We start from the raw sequence: 21,694 nt of genomic DNA, 5'->3' as shown, positions 1-21,694 counted from the left end.
AGTTGTTCCACTTCCAATCCAACTCTCTGCTTATGGCCTGGGAAAGCAGTAGAACATAGCTAGCAGGATGACCCTGCACCCAATTGGGAGACATATAGAAAAATCTCTTGGCACCCAGCTTCAGATCAGCTCAGTTCTGGCCACTGTGAACATTTGGGAAGTGAAGCAGTGGATGGACTCTCTTTCTCTCTACAATTCTTTTAAATAAAATAAATAATTTTTTTTAAAAAGGAAAAGAAAATGACAAACATTCACAAAGAAAGGATGGGTTTCTTCCGGCTGGAATTCAGACTGGATTCCTAAGACAAAATAGCCTGCTTTATGACACTAATTTCTTCCCGTAAGTGTTGGAAATATCCTAAAACCCACTTGAGTAATGCTGAGAAAAATCATTTAAAACATGAGAAGGGCAGGCATCATGGCTCTGTGATGTCACATTCTTTATGGACGCTGGTTTGTGCCCTGAATGCTCCACTTCTGATCCTACTCTCTGCTAGGGGTCTGGGAAGTGTTTGGGCCTCTGTCATCCGCAGAGGGACCTGGAAGAAGCTCCTGACTCCAGCCTAACCCAGCCCAGGCCAACCTGGTGAGCTGAGACATGAACAAGTGGATGGAAATACTTCTCTCTGTAACTCCAACTTTCAACATAAATAGATATAGACCATTTCATCAAAGAAACGTTTTGCTAAATGTCTTTCAAAAACTGTACATCTAATGAAGCAAGTATTTCACGAACATACAGAGAGGAAAAAACAATGCTGGACCAATATCTTCAAGATTATATCATTGTGCCAGTAAATAACCATTCTCAAAGTTTCACGACTGTGACACGCAGACACAGAAACATTATCCAAACCTAGCCATTTAGCTTCTTTTATAAGAGGATGGGTAGTAACTATTTTAAAGTTTATAGAGCCATATGCTTTCTGTCACAACGTTCAACTTTGTAGATATAATGCAAAAGCAGCCATGAACAAGCTTAATGAGAATACCACTGTAATCCAATAAAACCTAATGAATATTGAAATTTGAATTTCACATCAGGATTTTTTTTTTACAAACACTTAATATGTAATGCAAAAACCAAGATTTGGCCCACAGGTCAGTTTGACAATTTCCGATCTACAGACTTAAATCAAGCAAAGAGGGATTTATAAACCACTTCCCAAAGTATCAGCCATTGCTGGAGAAAGCTAGAGTCAGGTCTGAGAGGCTTCATTTTCTATACACACAGAATCTGGAGGCAGCTTTGTTTGTCGGTAGATTGATTTGTTTATTTGAAAGTCAGTGTAAGAAAGACAGCCATTCCCCGCTGTGCCACAACACTGGCCCCTCTGGAGACAATTTCTACTGAAATAATTCAGGCAGAGGGAACATGAGCCCTAAAGGAAATTAAGTTTAACTCCACAGATGGAGAACAATCTGTAAGCTCTCAGGGGGGAAAAAAAAATCAGCATTCTATAGACCAATCCAATAGTCAACGGAGTTCTTCATGTGGGAAACTGTAATTTTACATGACTTTATACAGGAAGAAAGGAAGCAGCAATTTAACAATCAAGTCAAGGGGAAGAATGGCAACAAGATGATTATAATCAGAGCAAAGGGAACTCCCAACTCCAAACAGGAACAGGGTCATCAAATGGTGACCTCTTCCCAAGCTGAAGCTCCTCAATATCATCAAATCATGAAATGAACCATGCGTAAAAGCGACCTACCAGAAGAGATGGTTTGCAAACCCAAGACAAAATTTCACCAAACACTAAAAAAAATATATAAAAATAAACTGAGCTCTACCAAATTCTATCAGTCTAGTACATGACAAAATAGGACATAGGTCCACAAGATTATAGAAAAACAGAGCAAGATAAAAATTTGTCTGTTGTTTCTCCTCCCCTCAGAAATGGAAGAGATAGAAACTTTGGAATCAATGAGCACACCCACTTCTCCCCAGCCCTAAACCATTCCCACCATGATCAACTATGTAAACATCACCTAAAAAAAATTTTTTTAAGTATATAAAAATTTTTTAAATAGAATAAAAATAATTTGTTGAGGCAGAGGCATTTGATGTAGTGGTTAAGATGCTGCTTGCAGTGCCAACATCCCATACCAGAGTGCCCGAGTTCAAGGCCTGGCTCTACTTCTGATTCCAGATTCCCGTAATGCACACCCATACATTAGGAAGCAGATAATGACTGATAATGACTCAAGTATGTGGGTCCTTGCCATCCAGGTAGGAGAACAGGACCAACCTATGCTTTTGTGGGCATTTGGGGAGTAAGTAGTCGAAAGAGCTCCCTCTGTGTGCCTGCCTCTGTTGGTATCTCTGCTTTTCAATTTACAAATAAATAAAAAGAACTTGTGCTTCTCTGTAGGACTGAGCAGGTGAAGGAATGCCCCAGCCTCTTTTGTGTGCCCACCTTGACTAGAGGGAAGAGAGGTACGCCACACACCATCCTGAAGGACAGGGCCTTTGAGTGGACTCTTCACTCGCCTGTCCACTTCCAGAGTGGAATGGCTCCCCCTATTCTCATCCTCAGGAGCCTCTGCCCAGGCAGCAGCAGCAGGTGTCCCAAAGTTCTTAGGCCTCTGCACCCCATGGGATACCCATATGAAGATTCCAGCTCTGGCTTTGGCCTGGCCTACCCTTGGCCACTGATGCCACTTGGCGATTGAAACAGCAAATGGAAATTTCTCTCCTTAGTCTTTCCCTCTTTCTGTAACTCAACCATTCAAAGAAACAAATGCATCTTTTATAAAAGTAATAAATAAATACAAAGAGAGTTACCAGAATTAAGAGATTTTTTTTGGCTGTTCTTATTATTAATTTTTTAATTATTACAAACCCTCTTGCCAAATTCAGTGACTCCAGCAATATTCTAGTAGCTGATCCTCACCCACAGCAGTTTTTCTTTTTCTTTTTTTTTAAAGATTTATTTATTTTTTATTGGAAAGGCAGAGGAAGATTCTCCGTGCTATGGTTCACTCCCCAAATGAACGCAACGGCTAGAGCTGAGCCAATCTGAAGCCAGGAGCAATTCTGGGTCTCCCACGTGGGTGCAGGGTCCCAAGGCTTTTGGGTCATCCTCAACTGCTTTCCCAGGCCACAAGCAAGGAGCTGGATGGGAAGCAGGTCTGCTGGGATTAGAACTGGCGACCATATGGGATCCTGGCACATGCAAGGCAAGAACTTTACCCACTGCGCTATCGTACCAGGCCCACAGTTTTTCTCTTGATCTTAAACTCTGAAGGACAGGTCCCCTTTGTAGGTCACAGCATTAATATGAATTCAAGACTCAGTCAACTTCTCAAGCTCTTCTTCACAGAGCCTCTTCTCCTTTCACAGATCATCAGCATATGCTTACGTTCATTCCCAACTTCCAACCAGCCTCACAAATCAGGCCAGTTACCTCAAAGTTTCCTGCCCCTTTTTCCACCTTTTTTCTCTTTTGTTATTATAAAATAAGGTTTTCCCAACATTGTCTCCACAGACCAACTCCTGATGTAAGGAGTAACATTGTTCTACATAAGATGTATAAATAGATTTAGACAGCTATCAAGAAGATGCAAATTAAAACCACCCTGAAATGTCATCTTTACAGACAGTAAAATGGTTATTTTTAGGGAGAGGAAAAGAAAGAAATAAACAAATGTTGGCAAGGATGTAGAGAAATTACAATTTTCATACACTGCTGGTAAGAATGCAAAATGGAAGGATGATGTTATGTTAAGCCACTCCTGCAACTCTAGCACACCATATGGGCACCAGGTCATGCCTCAGATGTCCTATTCCAATTAACTTCCTTGCTGATGTACCTAGGAAAGCAGAAGATGACCTGAGTACTCGGACCCCTGCACCCATATGGGAACTCCAGATTTAAGTCCCTGGCTGCTAGCTTTGGCCTGGCCCAGCCTCGCTCATTGCAGCCATTTGGGGAGCAAATCTTAGAAAAAAAATAATAAGGGCCCAGCGGCGTGGCGCAATGGTTAAGGTCCTCACCTTGCACGCCTGGGATCCCATATGAGCGCCGGTTCTAATCCTGGCAGCCCCGCTTCCCATCCATTCCCTGCTTGTGGCCTGGGAAGGCAGTCAAGGACAGCCCAAAGCTTTGGGACGCTGCACCAGCGTGGGAGACCCGGAAGAAGTTCCTGGATCCTGGCTTAGGATCGGCATAGCATCGGCCGTTGCACTCACTTGGGGAGTGAATCATCGGACGTAAGATCTTCCTCTCTGTCTCTCCTCCTTTCTGTAGATCTGACTTTGCAATAAATAAATAAATCTTTAATAATAATAATAATAATAATAATAAAATGTTGAAATCATTTCGGAAAACAGTCTTGAAGTTCCTCAAAAGTTAAATACAGGGTTACCACACCATCTAGTAATTCCACTCCCACATATATATCCAACAGAATTAAAAACAGATATTTATACAAAAACTTATACACCACTGTTCATTAACAGTCTTAATCATAACTACTTCAACTGTTAGCAACTGACCAACACATAAATAAAACATAGGATATACATACAATGGATTATCATTCAGCAATCATCAGGATGAACCTTAAAAATACTATATGAAAGAAACCAGACACAAAAGACCACATCACTGCATTTACAGCAAATGTCCAGGAAAGACAAAGCTAAGGAGACAGAAAGGAGATTAGCAGATCCCAGAAACTGGAGGAATTAAGAGATAGGATAGATCATACAGTAGCATCACTTTCTTCAAGAAGGTTAATGATTTTTTTTTTCATTTCTTCAGCGACACATTAATGTTTCAGTAGCATGTTATTTAACTTCATGGAGTTGTTAATTTCTTTTTTATTCCGGTTGCTGATTTTGTTTTGTGGCTTTTCGTTTAAGGGAATGTATAGTAAATGTGTAATAGAGACCATCATATCCAGATGTGAGGATGCAATGCAGTATGTATCTCTACTTCCAGACAAAGATGGCCTCCCAATGAAACTGTTTACTGTATCTTGACAATAGGATGCTGGACTCTCTGCCATTGCCCATGCCTGCCATGATGAACATATGACTATGTATGAAGAACTCTGCTATAGTAACGAAATAGGGGAACTCAGTGAGGGGAGAGGAGATTGGGGAGGAGACAAGGGAAGTTCCAGGGCCTATGGAACTGTACCATTAAATGATAATAATTAAAAAAAATTTTAAAAAAAAGGAAATAGGAGTATGATTAACAGAAATGGAGTCCCTTTCTCAGGGAGATGACAACATTCACCAAATTGTGGTACACATACTAATATTTTGAATATAATAAAAACTACTAACCATATACATCAAATGAGTGAATTGTATCGCATGTAAATATCTCTATAAAACTGTTACATAATGACATAAATAAATTCTTGGCAAATGAATACAGACAAATAACATGGACAGAAATGCTGAGTCATGGGAACAAAACCAGCCAGGAAACCCATGAAAATGGGCTTAGGTATGTCTTCAAATATCACAGATTGAGAGCAGGCAACTGGTCTAAGGGTTGGGATGCCAGTTAAGGTGCCCATAGGCCATACCACAATATCTGGGTTTGGTTTCTGGTTCCAGCTCCCGAGCCTAGCTTCCTGTCAATGTGGACCCTGGGAGGAGACAGTGCTTTAAGCAGTTTGCTATCTGCCACCCACAGAGAAAACCTGAGGTTTGAATTTTTAGCTCCCGACTTCAGCCTGACCCAGCCCAAGCGTCGCATGCATTTGGAGAATGAACCAATGAATGGGAGTTCACTCTCTGTCTCTCAAACTCAGTGAGGATTAAAAACAAAACAAGGAAAAGAAGCACAGTTTGCACATCTACCACCCAAACATGTTAGCTTTTCCTGAAACTTCAAAACCTTTCCAGGGCCCAGTGCGATACTGTAGTGGTTAAAGTCCTTGCCCTGAACCTGCTGGGATCCCATATGGGCACTGGTTCTAATTCAGGCGGCCCTGCTTCCCATCCAGCTCCCTGCCTGTGGCCTGGGAAAGCAGTCCAGGACAGCCCAAGGCTTTGGGACCCTGCACCCGTGTGGGAGAAAGCTCCTGGTTCCTGGCTTTGGATTGGCTCAGCTCCAGCCATTGTGGCCCCTTGGGCAGTGAACCAAAGGAAGATCTTCCTCTCTCTCTTCCTCTCTGTCTCTCCTCCTTTCTGTATATCTGTCTTTCCAATAAAAAAATAAATAAATCTTAAAAAAAAAAAAACCCTTTCCATTATCCTAGTTATAAACCATATAAACATAGCATCTTAAAGATGTCCATTTTTTCAGCCTTGGTAACCTTGTAAGGCACCTGTCTTAAATAAGTAACTTAGTTTATCATACCTAGCAATTCATTTGCTTTTTGTTTATTCAACACTTAATACGGGCATAGCATGTTGTCAGGCAGTGTCCTAACGCAAGAACACACAAAGATGGCTGGGAGCCGAGCCACTCTCACAGAGCTCAGAGCAGAGTACGCCAAGAATTATAACGCAGAAATCTGCATGACCATAAATGAAACAAACTCCTGGTAAGCGCAATCAGGATAACAACAGAAAATAATTCCAGGAGGGTAAGCACTGGCCCTGAAGTGAGCCACCTTCCTGAGGACTGGCCTACCTGTTGACATGCTCCTCCCAGTCCTCCGGAGGGGGAGGGGCATCCGCATCAGTCCTGGCGAAGATGACATGCCGTTCACACTCATTCATCACGCTGCGTGCCTTCTGATTGTCATACAGCGGTACAGGGGCTGACGTGATGGTCTCAACATCTATTGGGACGTCTGATTCACTGTAAACAAGTGAGGGAATGGGACCAGGCCACATGTACTTTACACAAGTTTAATAATTTTAAATTATGCATAAGTACACTGTTTCTCTACAAGAGAATCTGGAATCAAAGGCCTTTTTTTTCACATTTATCTATACCCCTACCCTCTGACATGCAGGTAGTATGTGCTGGAGGAACACAAGTCATTTTAAAAAAATAAGTCTGACCAACAAACAGAAGACAAATATACTCCATAAGCAAATAACCGACTTCTCAAACATGCTGTCCAGTACAGTGAGCAATACAATAGCTGTAAGCCACCCAAAATTAAAGAAATGTAATAGGGGCCAGGGATGTGGTGTATGTAGACCAAGCTTCTGTCTGCAGCGCCGACATCCCTTATGGGTGCTGGTTGGTGTCCAGGCTGTTCCACTTCCAATCCAGCTCCCTGCTTATTGCCTGGAAAAGCAGCAGAAGGCGGCCCAAGTCCCTGGGTCCCTGCACCCATGTGGGAGACCTAGAAGAAGCTCCTGGCTCCTGGCTTCAGCCTGGTCCAGTCCTGGTCATTGTAGCCATCTGGAGAGTGAACAAACAGATGGAAGATTCTCTATCTCTCTTCCTCTCTAACTCTGACTTTCAAATAAAATAAAATTAAAAAGAAAAAAGAAAAGAAAAAGAAATTAAAGGCCAGCACCATGGCTCAATAGGCTAATCTTCTATTCTATGGTGTCACCAATCTATATGGGCACCAGTTTGTATCCCAGATGCTCCAATTTCCATCCATCTCCCTTCTTGTGGCCCGAGGAAGCAGTGGAGAATGGCCTAAGTCCTTAGGACCCTGTACCCACATGGGAGACTCAGAAGATCCTGGCTCCCATCCTGGGATCAGCTCAGCTCTGGCCGTTGCAGCCATATGGGGAAAGAATCAGCAGGTAAAGACCTTCTCTATCTCTCCTCCACTTTGTGAACCTGCTTTCAAATAAAAATAAAATATACCTTTAAAAACATTAATAAAAACAGAGTTGGAAATTCAGTTTCTCTGCCACACTAGCCAAATGGTCAACAGATAAATTTTAACTACTGGGGCCCAGCAGCGTGGCCTAGCAGCTAAAGTCCTCGCCTAGAATGTGCCAGGATCCCATATGAGCGCCGGTTCTAATCCTGGCAGCTCCACTTCCCGTCCAGCTCCCTGCTTGTGGCCTGGGAAAGCAGTCAAGGACAGCCCAAAGCTTTGGGACCCTGCACCCGCGTGGGAGACCCGGAAGAAGTTCCTGGATCCTGGCTTAGGATCAGCACAGCATCGACCGTTGCTATTCACTCACTTGGGGAGTGAAACATCGGAAGGAAGATCTTCCTCTCTGTCTCTCCTCCTCTCTGTATATCTAACTTTCCAATAAATAAATAAATAAAATCTTTTGTAAAAAATTTAACTACTGGTCACACTGCTGGCATAATAGGAATAGACATTTCCATTACTTCCAAGAATTCCATTTGACAGTGCAGGTCTAGCATTTTAATAACTCCTGTAAACTTTCCCTTTCATTATCAAGCAAACTAGTAATTAACATGCTTGTAAAAGCCCATGACTGCTTAAACAAAGCACCTGAAATTCAGACACCTCAGCTATTTAACTCAGTTTGAATAGAGCCTAAAACAGAATGGATACCTAAGGGACTTTCCATATTTTAAAACAACATTAACGAAATTCTAGTGCCACAATGGTCCTTTGTCATTTCATAATACATCTAACCAACTCTGTCTCCTGACAGTGTACTAATCAAACTGGTCTACCAGCTGTCTGTCAGGCATCACAATTACTTTATGACCTCAATGATTTTATTGCATTCATTCCCAATGACTTGAATAATTATATCACTATGAAATGAAGAAAAGTAATATGCAGATAGGTTTGGTGGTAGACAAAAGAACTGATTATCTTTTCTGGGCAGACATTGGGCTAGGCAACTGAACATAAAGAACTCCTCACGAGGGCCTGGCAGGGTGGCCTAGTGGCTAAAGTCCTTACCTTGAATGCGCCAGGATCCCATATGGACACCGGTTCTAATCCTGGCAGCTCTACTTCCCATCCAGCTCTCTGCTTGTGGCCTGGGAAAGCAGTTGAAGATGGCCCAAAGCCTTGGGACCCTGCACCCATGTGGCAGACCCGGAAGAATTTCCTGGCTCCTGGTTTCAGATTGGTGCAGCACCAGCCACTGCAGCCACTTGGGGAGTGAATCATTGGATAGAAGATCTTCCTCTCTGTCTCTCCTCCTCTCTGTATATCTGACTTTGCAATAAAAATAAATAAATCTTAAAAAAAAAAAAAAAAAAGAACTCCTCACGATCTTATACCTAGGTTCTACGAGTCTTGCCCAGTTAATATCCAGAGCTGTGCTGGTCAGAACTCCAGCACTAAGAGCCTCCCCCAAGTCTCCCATGCAGTCACAGGGGCCCCAAGTGACTTGAGCCATCTTCTGCTGCTTTCCCAGGCCATAAGTAGAGAGCTGTATCAGAAATAGAGCAGCCAGGACACAAACCAGCACCTATCTGGGATGCTGGCACTTACAGGCAGAGGACTAGCCAGTTCAGCCATCGTACCAGTTCCTGTTTGTACTGTTCTGATCTCTGTGCAACCTAACATGATCTCAGATCCATTCTTGGTCTTATCCAACAGCCTTCTTAGTGACTCTCTAAATCCCACCTTTTTTCTTTTTTTAAAAAGATTTATTTTTATTGGAAAGACAGATTACAGAGAGTAGAGACAGAAAGATCTCCATCGACTGGTTTACTCCACAAGTGGCTGCAGCACCCAGAGCTGAGCCAATCCAAAATCATGAGCTAGGAGTTTCTTTCAGGTCTCCTACGAGGGGGTCCCAATGTCCTTTGCCATCCTCTACTGCTTTCCCAGGTCACAAGCAAGGAGCTAGATGGAAAGTGGAGCAGCCAGGATACGAACAGACACCCATATGGGATCCTGGAGCTTACAAGGTGAGAATTTCAGCCACTGAGCCATAGCGCCAAGCACTAAGTCCCATTCTTATACTATAAATTATTCAACAAAGATCCAATGTGATCTTCCTAAAAAAGGAACTGGATCTCTGGCTAAAAATCCTTTAATGACTTCTTCCCATAGTCAAAATCCTGTATAAGACAGTCTGTCACTTTACCCCTACCTTCTACATACATTTACTGCCACAACACTCTAACCACAGCAGCCTAAGAGTTTCTGGACCATGTCAAATTCCTATTTTTAGGGCCTATATATAGAGAAAGGATTTGTAAGAGGAAGTGATTTTCTAAGTACCAGAACAACCAAGTACACAGAATCTCACTTTTTTTTTTTTTTTAAAATAACATGAGAAGCTGGCATTGTTGCAAAGTGCGGTAAGCCCCCTTCTGAAATGCAAACATCCCATATGAGCACTGATTTGACTTCTGGCTGTTCCACTTCAAATCCAGCTCCTTGGGAATACCCGGCAGAGAAGATGGCCTGAGTACCTGCTACCCACCTAGGAGACCTGGATGGGCCTAAAGGAGTCCCTTGGCTCCTGGCATTGGCTTAGCCCAGGCCCAGTCAGTGTTGCCAATATGAGTCATCAACCAGCCAATGGAAGATCTGTCTATCTCTGCCTTTCAAATAAAATCTTAAAAAAAGAAAAAGTCACAAGATACGGACACAGGACACTCAAGGTCATACAAGAAAGAGAAAAATGATTTCAAATTTTAGTTAACGCACTATTTCAGTTATGCCCTAGGCCAAAATCATCAGGGAGATGCTAGATTACTGTCTACAGTAACAGCTCCTGTGCCCTGCACAACCAAAAGAGGCCACAAACTACTAACGTTGTTGGGAAATTAAATTAAAAAAACACCATTCTACAGGCATCGGGCCCGCCGTTATAGTCTAGCAGCTAAAGTCCTTGCCGTGCACACCAGGATCCCAAATGGGTGCTGGTTCATGTCCCAGCAGCCCCGCTTCCTATCCAGCTCCCTGCTTGTGGCCCAGGAAAGCAGTTGAGGACGAGCCAAAGCCTTGGGAACCTGCACCCACGTGGGAGACCTGGAAGAGGCTTAGGGATTCAGGCATCAGATCAGCTCAGCTCTGGCCGTTGTAGCCACTTGGGAAGTCAATCAGTGGATGTAAGACTGTCCTCTGTCTCTCCTCCTTTTTGTAAATGACTTTCTAATAAAAATAAATAAATCTTAAAAAAAAAATCAATGTCATGGTACCTCTAATTCATTATGATTCAATAAGAGGATCTAAAGAAGCAAAGAAATAAAGAGATCCTGCATCTGTTGTTTCACACCCAAATGGGTACAACAGCTGGGACTAAGCCCAATGAAGCCTGGAATTCCACCTGAGTCTCCCAAGTGTGTAGCAAGGGCCCAAGCACTTGGGCTACCCTTCACTGCAGAGTGAGGGGATCAGTCCAGTGACACTGCAGAAAAATCCACTGCTTGAACTACTGACACCCGATATGGGAGTGCTGGTTCAAGTCCTGGCTGTTCTGCTTTAGATTCAACTTTCTACTTTTGGAAAAGACAGCAAAACGTGGCCCACATACTTAGGCCCTTACCACTCATGTGGGAGACTGCGATGGATGGAGTCCCAAGCCCCTGGCTTTGGCCTTGCCTAGCCTGGTTGTTGCACCCACTTGGGGAATGAACCAGCTCCCTTTGTCTCTCCATCTTTCAAAGAAAAGATGGAATGGAGAAAGGGATTAAGAAAATAAAAATTAAAAGCTCTCTATCACTGAAGGTAAAATTCATACTTGAGGAAAGATTAAACATTAAGTAAGATTAAAAACAAACACAAAGGGACTGGCATCATGGAGCAGCAGGTGAAGATACTGTGATGCCAGTATCCCACAGGAACGCTGGTTCGAATCCTGGCTGCTCTATTTCTGATTCAGTTCCCTGCTACTGCACTTGGAAAGCAGTGGAAGGTAACCCAACTACTTGGGCTCTTGCCACCCACATGAGAGCCTGAGACGGAATTCCAAGGTACTGACTTTGGCTGACTCAGTCTCACCTGTTGTGACCATTTGAGGATTGAACCAGAAAGGAAGACATCTGTGATCCTTTCAAACAAGTAAAATAAATATTTATTTAAAAACAAATTATTTAAAAATTAATTGTTAATCATGGGACATCAACATTGCAGGTGTTTGTGTAAGCCACTGTGCCACAATGCCCCAACCTTACAGAATTAAGCAGTATTACAGTACAGAATAATTATATAGAATAATTATAAGAATTACAGTATAAGTAATAAGGAGTCAGTGTATTAAGTGTAAGTAATAAGGAGTCAGCCTATGATGTCAGCATTCCTTAAGTGCCAGTACGAGTACCAGCTGCTCCACTTTTGATCCTGGTCCCTGCCAATGTGCCTGGGAAAGCAGTGAAGGATGGCCTAAATTGCTTGGATCTCTACCAGTCACGTAGGATACCCAGCTGGAGTTCCAGGCTCCTAACTTCAGCACCACTCAGCACCAGCTCACAACCATTTCGGAGTAAACCAGCAGATGGAATGTCACTTTGTCTTTCAAGTAAACACAAATAAATCTTACAAAAAAAAAAAAGGGGGTCCAGTTCATGTCCCAGCTGCTCTGTTTCCCATCCAGCTCCCTGCTGGTGGACTGAAAAAAGCGGTGGAGGATGGCCCAAAACTCTGGGCTGCCTCTGTACCCATGTGGGGAACCCAGAAGAAGCTCCTGGCTCCTCGATTTGGAAAGACTCAACTCTGGTTTTTTCAGCCACTTGGGGAGTGAGCCAGTAGATGGAAGATCTTTCTTTGTCCTTCTCTCTGTAAATCTGACTTTCCAATTGAAAAAATCTTAAAAAAAAAATAATAACCTTGGGGTCCAGCAGTGTGGCCTAGCAGCATAAGTCCTCGCCTTGAACGTGCCAGAATCCCGGGCGCCGGTTCTGATCCTGGCAGCCTTGCTTCCCATCCAGCTCCCTGCTTGTAGCTTGGGAAAGCAATCAAGGATGGCCCAAAGCCTTGGGACCCTGCACCCTCATGGGAGACCCAGAAGAGGCTCCAGGCTCCTGGCTTTGGATCGGCTTAGCTCTGGCCAGGCAATCACTTTGGGGAGTGAACCATCGGACAGAAGATATTTCTCTGTCTCTCTTCCTCTCTCTATGTATCTGACTTTGCAATACAAATAAATAAATCTAAATAAAATAAATAATAATAACCTTTTAAAAAGCATGGTTTTATCACCAGGATAAGGCATGTAATAAACCCTGAAATATAAGTAATTCCTTAAAGTTCAAAAGAATGGTTATACAGGAATCATTAGACACTTATAATGGTGTCAGCTACATCCAGTTAATCTATGAAAATTCCTAACTCTGTAACACAGTGCAGCTGAAAATATAATTACAGCTAACAGGGGTTTGACAGTTGTTTTTAAAGACTTATTTTTACTTGAAAGGCAGAGTTACACAGTGAAGAGAGACAAAGATACCTGCCATTCATTGGTTCACTCCCCAGATGACCACAATAGCTGGAGCTGAGCCTATCTGAAGCCAAGAGCTTCCTCTGGGTTTCCAATGTGGGTGCAATGGCCCCAAGGACTTACGGCTATCCTCCACTGCTCTCCCAGACCCTAAACAAGGAGTTTAATAGGATGTGAAGCAAACAGGACACAAATCAGCACCATATGGGATGCTGACACTGCAGGCAAAAGTCCACCCTGCTACACCACAGTGTGGCCCTCCTCCCTCCAGCAGAGGGGTTTAGACTATTAACCCAGGTATGACTAAGAGAGAAAGCCATGTCTTGGATAAATGCTCTTGTTCTTTGCAAGTGAAACCAGGGAAAGCAAAACTCATTACCATAAAAAAGCGCCACTGTTGCTACTGTCAAGCAAACCAGGACACTGGACTAAAGTGACAAAGAATCTTAGCCTGTGTGGCAGTTTTTTGGCTAACCGCTGTTGTTAAGTCAACTTTTCAGTCGTTTTCTTCCCCAGTTTCATCGTCTTCCATTTCCTTTTCCCTCACTTTTATTAGCTAAGACTCAGGCATGGGGAATATTTACCTGTGGGTCCCCATGAGGCCTGCGACAAACCCTTCATTCTGTTTCTGCTTAGGCAACCACAGATTGAGCACACCTCACCGCCCCGAGGCTGTTTGCTTCCTTTTGCACACCCTGCTTTCCTAAATGGAGTTAGATGTGCTGTATGCAGCCCTGACACGGCTGAGTTAAACAACGGGGCTCCTCATACAACCCTCCTCCTCCATCAGCCCTAAGGAAAGCTTTTTAAAAAGCCCAAACTCACATGGTAGCTTCATGCTGTCGCCGGGGAGTAACAAAGAGCATGCGGGTGGGGCGGGCACTGCTGGCATCTGGGTGGGCACTCCACGGCTTGGCATAGCTATGATCCAGAAAAACCAGGTCCAGTTCCCGTTCATGGACTGAAAGCTGGAAGAGCAGCGAGGTGCCCATGCGCCGAGCCGAAGTCTGGAAGTCCCTCTCCCCACCCCGGTGGGCCATGTCAGTAGAGGGGCAGCAACGTCAGAGCATGGGCATCTGCATGCCAGTCACCTGGGGTGGAAAGTTTCCGTTTAAGCCAATTCAAAGATTTGAAATTTCTCCCAACCTCTTCAATATGCTTCCTTTCTGTGGCCTATTTATGTCCACGGGAGGGAGGGGTCCCGACATTCCCACAGTCATCCACGGTATGGCTGTACTGGATGCCCTGACTTGGGCCCATGGTACACAAAGAACTCACATGGGCAACACTCTGAACTTGCCTGGCCAGCACCAGACGTTTCTACGTGGGTGGGAGGGGTCTGGGCAAACCACAGGAATCACCGATAGGAATTCTTCAAAAGCTAAGGGGCTCTTATTCACAAGAGAAAGACGAACAGAGAGCCGTGTTCGCAGCATGGGCCTCAACGTGGCTCATCTGAGCCAGGGCCCCCCCGTTCCTCCAAGCTCCCCGTCCTACGTTAAACCACAGCTTTTCAACTACTTCGTCATATTCTAGATTTTCTTCAACTTAAAAAAAAGAGAGAGCGTCTCCCCGCCCGGCCCCCCAAGGCAGAGCCTGTGACACAACTCGACGGCCAGGCAGCTCTTTTCTCTCACCGGAGGTGGTCGAGTCCCCGGCCAAACCGCCCGGTTACTCCAAGGCACCGTGAGGGGGTTCCCGCCACTGAGCCGCAAAACGACCCTTGGAGGACGCGGGGCTCAGGAGTTCCATTTTACCGACGGTGGCGCCGGTTCAGAGCATTACAGAGACCCGGCCAAGGTCAGGGAGAGTTCGTGCCGAGGACGAGCCGGCGCCCGCCCCCTTCCGCTCCCCCGCCCCGACCCCCGCGGGCCGGGCTCGGCGCCCGCGTCACGGCGGCCCAAGCGCGGTCTCCGCCCGGCCACGGCCCAACCCGCCCCGCTGCCCCGGCCCCCGGCTCCCGCCCCAGGTCCCCGCATGCCCCCGGGTCCCTGGGGGCCCTGGCCGAGGCCCCCCACCCGCCCGGGCCGCCGCCGCGACCCCCAAGGCCTCGCCACCCCCGCCGGGGCCGACCCCCTTCTCTCACCCGCAGTCGCCCGGCCGCGCGCTCGGCCCGGGCCTGCCGTCTGTGCGCGTGCGCGTTACCGCCTCCACGCCCCGGCGGCTCCAGGCGCTGAGGAAAACGCGGAAGCAGATCGCTGGCGGGGAATGGAAGGGGCGGTGAGCCGCAAGGCCCGGCCAGGCCTCCGCTCCCGGTCGCCGGCAGGGCGGCGAGGAATTCGCGCACGGCCCGGGGGGCAGCTGGCGAGCGCCGAGGCTAGAGTTTCCGCCTCCTGCCTTTTCAGCCAGGCAAGTGAGGGCAGGACAAAGCCACCTCCTAGAGCACGCTCCCAGCCCGCTGTCCAGGGAGAGGGACCCGCCAGAACTCCCAGGAACCCGCTTAGAGGTTTCCTCTTAGCGAAAGGAGCCACCACCAAAAAGTGATACATTGTCTAGAAAAAGAAGTGAAATGGAATCAAAAACTACTCTAAAAACATTTTTAGTGAGGAAAATAGGATCGAAAAAGTGTGTCAGGAGCTTCGCGGCACGCTTGTTGCGTCGAAGAAGCAGCCCTGAAGGAGGTTAAAGGATAAAGGGGAACCGAACTCTGGAAGCACAGGCTCTCAGGAGTTCCTTGTTTTGAATCCTCTTTAGTTTCCAGCATCCCGGGAGTAACAGGTGCTAAGGGCTTGGGTGCCTGTTGCCACGTGGGCGTCCACAGCTCAGGCTCTGTCCTGTCCATGGCATTCCTCCTCCAGCGAATCCATGCTATCTATTGCACTGGCCTATTTGCTCCTCTCCTAGAACATTAGTTGGGTTGTGCAGAATTGCAGAACGTGGCCTTTGAGTCATTCTTACTTGACTTAATAATTAGTTCGCAAAAGCAAGAGTTTTGATGCTGACAATTTGAATATATCAGAAAGTGCTTCATGAAGAAAAGAAAAAGAATTGGATGCTGAGATTGCTAACATCTATGGTAAGAATCATCTCTTTGTGAAACTGTGGAGAAGGAAAAAGGACATTGTTGTTGTTGTGCCTTGTTTTTAGTGTTGCTCATCTCTTACTGTGCTTAACTTATAAATTAAACAATATCATAGAAAAAAAAAAAACATAGTTTCTGTAGGGTTGCTATTGTGCTTCAGGCCTTCACACAGAGGGCCTTGGAATGCACGCTGAGGACAAGGCCAGTGCTGTCCTCAGTTCCTGCCCTTTCGGAAACAGCTGAGGTCTTCTTGTCAGGCTCACATTGGAGCTGAGATTATAAACTGCAGATCTGACCTCTGCCTTGAATTACTCCCAGCCCCTCCTTTATTCTTTTTTCTTTTATTCGAAAGGCAGAAAGATATGAAAAAGAGATTTTCCATCTATTGGTTTGCTCTTCAAATGATAAGTGACCACAATGGCCAGGTCCAGGTTTCAGCTGATGGATGATCAGTTGACTGACAGCATGCCACCAAGAGACAAGAGGCAGGAAAGGAAGAGACCTGGTTCAAGATGAAAAATAAATGTTTACCGCTTTATGTCCAGTAAACTAAAAATCCTACCATGACAACAGCAACAGGAATGCTAGAAGTGTTAGTATATAAAGAAAGTAAAAGTGTCATATACTTCTGCAGTGATTATGAAATGGTACAACCACTTTGGAATGCAGTCTGCCAGTTTCTCACAAAGTTAAACATAGAATTACTGTAGAGCCTTGCAATTCCACACCTAAGTTCATACCCAAGAGAATTGAAATATATGTCCATATAAAACAACACATGCATGCTCAGTGTAGCATTATTCACAATAGCTAAAATGTGAAATAACCAGAGCAGACGTTGTGGTACTCATCACTCGGGATGCCCACATCCCATACCAGAGTTCCTGCTCATGATCCAGCTCCCTGCTGATGCAGCCCCTGGCAGGCAGGGCATGGTGGCTTCCTGTCACCCATGTGGCAGGCTCAGGTGTTAACATCTGGTTCTGCCCTGGCTGTTGCAGGCATTCGGAGAGTGAGCCAGCAGATGGAAGGTCTCTTTCTCTCTCTCTCTTTCCCTACCTTTCTCCTCTGTTGCTGTACCTTTCAAATAAATGAAACTTTTTTTTTTAAGATTTACTCTTTTTGGGCCCGGCGCGGTGGCGCAAGTGGTTAAAGGTCCTCGCCTTGCACGCCCGGGATCCCATATGGGCGCCGGTTCTAATCCCGGCAGCCCCGCTTCCCTTCCAGCTCCCTGCCTGTGGCCCTGGGAAAGCAGCAGAGGACGGCCCAAAGCTTTGGGAACCTGCACCTGCGTGGGAGACCCGGAAGAGGCTCCTGGCTTCGGATCGGCATAGTATCGGCCCGTTGCGCTCACTTGGGGAGTGAATCATCGGACGGAAGATCTTCCTCTCTGTCTCTCCTCTCTGTATATCCGCCTTTCCAATTAAAAAATAATAATAAAAAATAAATCTTTAAAAAAAAAAGATTTACTCTTTTTTTTTTTTATTATTGGAAAGGCAGATATACAGACAGGAGAGACAGAGGAAGATTCTCCATCCTATGGTTCACTCCCCAAATGAACGCAGGAGCTAGAGCTGAGCCAATCCGAAGCCAGGAGCCAGGAGCAATTCTGGGTCTCCCACGCAGGTACAGGGTCCCAAGGATTTGGACCGTCCTTGACTGCTTTCCTAGGCCACAAGCAGGGAGCTAGACAGGAAAGGGGACACTGGAACACAAACCGGTGCCCATATGGGATCCTGGTGCTTGCAAGGTGAAGACTTTAGCTGCTGGGCTACTGTTCCAGACCCTTTTAAGTTAAGTTTTTAAGATTTCTTTACTTTGAAAAAATAGATCAGATTTACAGGGAGGAGATACAAAAAGATCTTTCATCCACTGGTTCACTCCCCAAGTGACCACATTGCCAGAGCATTGCTGATCAGAAACCAGGAAATTCCTCCACCCACACGGTTGCAGGGTCTCAAGGCTTTGGGCTGTGCTCTACTGTTTTCCCAGGCCACAAGCAGGGAGCTGAATGAGAAACAGAGCAGCTGGGACATGAACCCATATGGGATCATATGGGATGATGAGCCCATATGGGATCTCATGCTTGCAAGAGACTTTTTTTTTTTTAAAAATAAACTGTTCTAATTCCACTTTCCATGAACTTAAAAAAATAATAATAATAAAAGGAGGAGTTACAAAGACATAGAAGCAGAGAGATCTTCCATCTGCTGGTTCGCTCCATAGATGGCTACTACAGCATAAGTTAGGTTAGACCAAAACCAAGAGCCAGAAACTCCATCCTGGTCTCCTGACAAAGTCCCAGGTACTTGTACAGTCATTTGCTGCTTTCCCAGGTGTGTTAGTAGGAAGCTGGATCAGAAATGAAGCAACCAGTACTTAAAATCAGTGGTCCATCCTACTTCACCATAATGTCAGCTTCATTAATTTGCTTTTGTATCAGAAACAAAGAAAAACTGTCAGAGGAGCCTGATGCAATAGCCTAGTGGCTAAAGTCCTCACCTTTAGCCTAAAGATCCCACACACTAGGATCCCATATGGGCACCGGTTCTTATTCTGGCTGCTCTGCTTTCCTTCCAGCTTCCTGCTTGTGGCCTGGGAAGGCAGTAGAGGATGGCCTAAACCCCTGAAAGCCTTAGGACCCTGCTCTAGTGTGGGAGATGCCAAAGAAGCTTCTGGCTTCAGATCAGCTCAACTCCAGCCACTGTAGCCACTTAAGGAGTATAAACAACGGATAGAGAATCTGTCTCTCCTTTTCTATAAATCTGCCTAATAAAAATAAATACATCTTATGGGCACCGGTTCTAATCCCGGCAGCCCCGCTTCCCTTCCAGCTCCCTGCCTGTGGCCTGGGAAAGCAGTCAAGGACGGCCCAAAGCATTGGGAACCTGCACCCACGTGGGAGACCCGGAAGAGGCTCCTGGCTTCGGATCGGCATAGTATCGGCCGTTGCGCTCACTTGGGGAGTGAATCATCGGATGTAAGATCTTCCTCTCTGTCTCTCCTCTCTGTATATCCGCCTTTCCAACAAAAAAATAATAAAAATAAATCTTTTTAAAAAAATCTGCCGAACTAGGGCTAGCGTGGTAGTACATCAGGCTAATGCTGTGACACCAGCATCCCGTATGGGTAGCAGTTTGTGTCCCAGCTGCTCCATTTCCTGATCTAGCACACTGCTCATGACCTGGGAAAGCAGTCGAGGATGGCCCAGAATCTTGGGACCCACATGGGAGATCCGGAACAAGCTTCTGTGTCCTGGCTTTGGATCAGCTCTGCTCTAGCCATTGCAGCCGTTTGGGGAGTGAACCAACAGATGAAAGATTTTTCTCCCTGCATCCACTTCTCTTTACAATGTTGCCTTTCAAGATAAAAATAAGTAAATCTTCAAAATTAAAAGTGCTTTCTGCACTACGAGGCATCACACATGTAGCATTCTAGTGTTTGAATACGTTGCATCTTTTTGAACGCATAGGAACGTTACTGTTAATCTCTTTGATCAATTAATACACATTTTTATAAGATTTATTTATTTTTATTGCAAAGTCAGGTATACAGAAGGAGGAGAGACAGAGAGGAAGATCTTCCGTCCGATGATTCACTCCCCAAGTGACCGCAACGGCTGGTGCTGTGCCGATTCAGAGACAGGAGCCAGGAACTTCTTTCCAGGTCTCCCACATGGGTGCAGGGTCCCAAGGCTTTGGGCCATCCTCGCAGGCCACAAGCAGAGAGCTGGATGGGAAGTGGAACTGCCAGGATTAGAACTGGCACCCATATGGGATCTTGGCATGTTCAAGGCTAGGACTTTGGCTGCTAGGCCACCACTCCGGGCCCTAATACACATTTTAAAGTATTCGTTAATGTTGATTCTCAAAGCTGGACACAAAGAGAGAATCAAGATGGCAGAATAGGGTAAGGGCATGTTTAAACAGATGGAGAAATATGTGTGAAGAAGAGAGAGCACATTCCGGGAAATAGGAGAGAATGGAACAATAGCAGAGGGGTACCCGGAGCCTGACAGACACAGGAAAGCAGCGAAAACGGTGTGGTATTGCAGTGACTGATACCCCAGTGGCATTCAGCAAACGGGGATCTAAACTCCACCAATAGCCAGAACTACACCAGCAACAAGGTGGGAAAGGACATTACCCGGCAGCTCCAGAGGTGAACCCAGACAAAGAACTTCCCATCCTGCTCGTCTGTTTGATTTGACCAGGAGCAGAGTGGCAGATCCCAGATGGGCAGTACAGGAACAGGATGAATTTCACAACCAAGTCAGCCCCCTAGAGCTGAATTAGGTGCCATTTTGTTTAAGGAGGCAAGGGCTATAGGGCAGGACTGCGCATGCACTAAGCTGGGAGTGAACTCATTTCTGGCTCAGTGAACTGCAACAGCATGACATCCTACAGGTTCCACCCAAAACTTGTCCTGGTAGCCCTCAGACCTGATGGCCAGTAGATCAAGAACTCTAGTAGTGGCACATCAGGCAACATTTTGTACAGTGTGGAAAAACTTTAAGACTGCTGGGACAACAGTGAGCTGCGCATGCTCTGAGCTCAGTGAGAACTCACTGAACTCAGTGCATTGCACTGGTCCCAGAGGAAAATAATACGGATTATGGCATCATACGGGTCAAAATAGGTCTGTGTGGCCCTCAGACCTAATGGCCAACGGGTTCCAGCAAGATCAATGTCTCCCTAATCCTGGGACCTGCTCCAACCGGAAATGGGAGAAAAGTTGTAAGGACAATGGTACAGCCTAAGCATGGTATAACAGGAGGTGGAGACTAGGGAGCCAGGAGTTGGGCTACGGAGACCATGATGGAAATCTAATATAAGAAGCGAGACTTGGAATATGGTGGAGGGAGTGGTACAACTGACTACAAACAGCCATGTGCCAACTGCAGTAAGTAGAATCACACTTTAGACCTGTGGGTGACAGAGCTTAGAAACCTGCCCCAAGGAGAAGAATCTGATAACCAAAGTTACAATGACCCAGAGTAAAAGAAGAGACAGAGGCACAATGGATATTACTGAAGACCCTTGCAAAGGAGAAAAAGCCTTTCCAACCTCAGAGTTAACTGAGGAATATCTAGAAACTGGGGATACAGAATTCAAAACTTTTGCTACAAAGCTTTTTATCAACAACGAGAAGCACATAAAGCAGTCATTCAACGAATTCAAGGAATATGTCACACTGGAAATGAAATCAAATGAAAGCTGATATATCGGAAATGAAGAATACAGTGATGCAAAATAAAAGTACAGTGGAGAGTCTCCAAAATAGAATGAAGGAGGCAGAAGAAAGAATCTCAAAATTAGAGGATATTTCCTGTCACCAGGGGAAAAAAACAAAAAGCTGGAAGCAAAGGTGGATCAGGCCAAAAAAAGTATTCAAGAATTGAAAGACACTAGTAAAAAGCCAAATATAAGAGTATGGGAGTCCCAGAAGGTGCAGAA

The 21,694-nt window shown here is 45.4% G+C and overlaps 1 protein-coding gene across 5 annotated transcripts in view; it reads right to left on the bottom strand.

The window, feature by feature from the left end:
- KANSL3 (KAT8 regulatory NSL complex subunit 3) overlaps nucleotides 1–15,331 on the bottom strand; it is a 47,792-nt gene extending 32,461 nt beyond the window's left edge. For 3 of the 5 annotated variants that reach the window (XM_040993497.1, XM_040993498.1, XM_040993499.1), the window contains exons 1-3: nucleotides 15,303–15,331; nucleotides 14,042–14,307; nucleotides 6,603–6,773 (exon numbers count right to left, since the gene is read on the bottom strand). In XM_040993497.1, coding sequence (XP_040849431.1) covers nucleotides 6,603–6,773; nucleotides 14,042–14,256 — 386 coding nt within the window. In that variant the 5' untranslated portion in view covers nucleotides 14,257–14,307; nucleotides 15,303–15,331. Of the gene's footprint in view, nucleotides 1–6,602; nucleotides 6,774–14,041; nucleotides 15,051–15,302 lie in introns of those variants that run through there. The other 2 variants (XM_040993495.1, XM_040993496.1) reach the window with 1 other exon arrangement.
- Nucleotides 15,332–21,694: the final 6,363 nt, after the last annotated feature.

This window comes from Ochotona curzoniae, unplaced genomic scaffold (genome assembly GCF_017591425.1).
Source record: "Ochotona curzoniae isolate NIBS_2020 unplaced genomic scaffold, NIBS_Ocur_1.0 contig_883, whole genome shotgun sequence".
In the NCBI taxonomy this organism is placed as follows: domain Eukaryota; kingdom Metazoa; phylum Chordata; class Mammalia; order Lagomorpha; family Ochotonidae; genus Ochotona; species Ochotona curzoniae.
Note: the sequence above shows the minus strand (reverse complement) of the source record. Positions and strands in the feature narration are given on the sequence as shown.